Here is a 2,613-nt window from a genome sequence, read left to right as displayed (position 1 = left end):
CCATCAAATATTTAAATTACACTCTCAGAATGACAATGGAATATCCGATGAAGTTACAACAATAAGTAGATGCACAGGAAATATTTTCACCCTCCAAACAGAGTGCATGACAATATGAATACACAAAAACTAAATAACACAAGATGTTAAAATTATCAACTAACTATGCAATACATCAATACTTCCCTCTCCCCTTCACCACCACAACTCAGTTACTCATCGTTAACATTTATAGTTCTTCATTTTATCACCTATCTAAATCTTAAACCACCACTAGAACATCAGGGTCACCATTCAAAATGGACAAAGCAAGTTAAATACTCATACTTATGCTGCCATGTTAAAACACAACAAATATCCAACATTTTCCAGTAAGTTTAACCAAGTAGCAAAGATTGACTCAAAGCAAATTGGTATAGACAAAATCCAAAAAATTAAATAAAAGAACAGCAGTATCCATCATTTTGACATCCATCTATTTCCAAAAGCATTCAAATTGCCTGACTCACCAAATGCAAGTGCAGAACTTGAAACAGCCGGTGTTGATGCTGCAGATGCCTTGGTTGCAAAAGAAAACCCAGTCCCAAAAGAAGCAGTGGAGGAACCGGTTGATGCAGAGCTCCCCACACCAAATCCAGCAAAAGATGATCCTCCGCTAGTAGAGGAGGCAGCACCAGCAGAAGCTGCTGGAGTCCCCGATAACGAAGATGCAGCAATTGCCGGAGCAGTTGAAGCTGGGATACCAAATGCAGGCACAGAAGACGACGGGGTACTGCCGCTGGCAGCCGCGGCTGGTGTGGAAGCTGTGGTGGCAGTTACAGTCGAAAACAATGGCGCTGATGCTGTGGTGAACGAGAAAGAACCAGGAGGTTTTGAAGCCGGTGTGCTGGAAGCTGTAGAAGCGGATGAAGCTGGTGATGAAACAGCTGCATTGGGGAACCCGAAAGATGGTTGAGAAGCAGACGAAGTTGCATTTCCGAAGGAGAATCCAGTAGTGCTAGTCGGCGTCGGTGCAGACGCAGCGGCAGTAGAGGCTGCAGTTGTTGTTGGTGTTGGTGCAGATGGTTTTGCAAACCCCGTAAACAGAGAAGATGAGCTCGAAGAGGAAGAAGAAGCACCAGTGGCGAACACGCTTGAGAATGAAGGAGTTGTAGTTGCAGCAGAAGAGGAAGCCGCCGACGGGGAGAGCGAAAACCCTCCAAATGGCTTACTCGCAGCCGCTGTTGTTGAAGAAGGTGTTGATCCAAATGACGTCGTTGCAGATGAAGTTCCCCCAAAGAGTGTGGTTGAAGCAGAAGATGCTCCACCAAATATCGAGGGTGGAGCAGAAGATGCTCCGCCAAACGGTGACGCCGAAGAAGCAGAAGATGCTCCGGCAAATGGTGTCGTCGCAGCAGAGGGTTTTGCCCCAAACGGCGTCGTGGCAGAGGAAGTTCCACCAAAAGACGGAGTGGAGAACAAGGAGGAGCCTGAACTCGCGGCACCGAAAATGGAAGAACCGGAACTCGAAGCTGCCGCAGTGGAAGCCGAAGAAGCAGAGCCGAACAGAGACGGAGCTGGAGCAGGAGCCGAGCCAGATGCGGTCGGCGCGGACCCAAAACCGAAGGAAAATGACGGCGCAGAGGCTGCGGAGGAGGAAGGTGTGGAGCCAAAGCCGAAGGAGGGTGCGGTAGTAGTGGCACCGCCGCTTCCTCCTGCGGTGGAGGATGAAGAAGCGAATGAGAAAGAGAATGGACTTGGTGAGGAAGAAGCGGCGGAGCTAGGGTTTGCGGTGGCGGTGGTGGAAGAGAAGAGGGAGGAGGATCCGAATGAGAAACCAGTGGAGGGAGTGGATGAGCCGAAGGAGAATGCGGAAGAGGAAGCGGAAGAGGATGGAGGATTTGTCAAGGAGAAGGGAGAAGAAGACGAAGACTGAGAGGAAGAAGAAGAACCGAAGGAGAATCCAGACATTGTTGCTGCTCTTGCGCGCTCCCACACTCTACACTGGGAGCGACCACTTCTTTTCAAAAACCATAAAAAAAATTAAAAAAAAAAAAAGAAAGAGATTTAGATTTCCAGTTGTAACTTGTAAGGGGGTTTTCAGGGTCCGCGCACCAAAAAGGCTGTCTGACAATTTAAGTCCGTCCCCATTTTTTTCTAACTGGTGGGCTGATCTACTCTTTACTCTCTATTTACTATATATGACAAAATTGTAGTGTGATAACATCACAAATAAAATCTTCAATGGAAAAATTGGAAATTTTAGAAGAAATCTTGTAATCACTATACTAAACGGGGTGATGTGAATTTCATGAATATTATGGAAATAAACAAGAAAGCTTTGATTCCTTACATTAGAAATATAACACTTAACCAAGAAATTAGGTTGAAAATGAGAATGAGATATGCTATGCATACAAGTCTTTTTGGTATATAAGTTCATATAAATTGGCCTAAATTCAACAAAAATGACTTTCAGTTTAGGTTGCGTATTTTCCTAACTCTTGAATAATGTAAACGGTTCTTTTTCCTCAATCAAAATCGCAACGCTCAAAATTTAAACAAGGATCAAAATCTCTCAAAAATTTTTGAAAATCGTCGCGAAAAGTGAAGGAAGTTGCGAAGCTGAATTCA

At 45.1% G+C, this 2,613-nt stretch overlaps 1 protein-coding gene across 1 annotated transcript in view; it reads right to left on the bottom strand.

The window, feature by feature from the left end:
* The window catches only part of LOC107605282 (nuclear pore complex protein NUP62), a 6,773-nt gene extending 4,739 nt beyond the window's left edge, over positions 1 to 2,034 (bottom strand). Inside the window, exon 1 of the mRNA XM_016307110.2 lies at positions 510 to 2,034. Coding sequence (XP_016162596.1) covers positions 510 to 1,950 — 1,441 coding nt within the window. The 5' untranslated portion in view covers positions 1,951 to 2,034. The remainder of the gene's footprint in view (positions 1 to 509) is intronic.

The sequence above is a fragment of the Arachis ipaensis genome, chromosome B06 (genome assembly GCF_000816755.2).
Source record: "Arachis ipaensis cultivar K30076 chromosome B06, Araip1.1, whole genome shotgun sequence".
In the NCBI taxonomy this organism is placed as follows: domain Eukaryota; kingdom Viridiplantae; phylum Streptophyta; class Magnoliopsida; order Fabales; family Fabaceae; genus Arachis; species Arachis ipaensis.
This window is presented reverse-complemented; position numbering and strand designations above follow the sequence as displayed.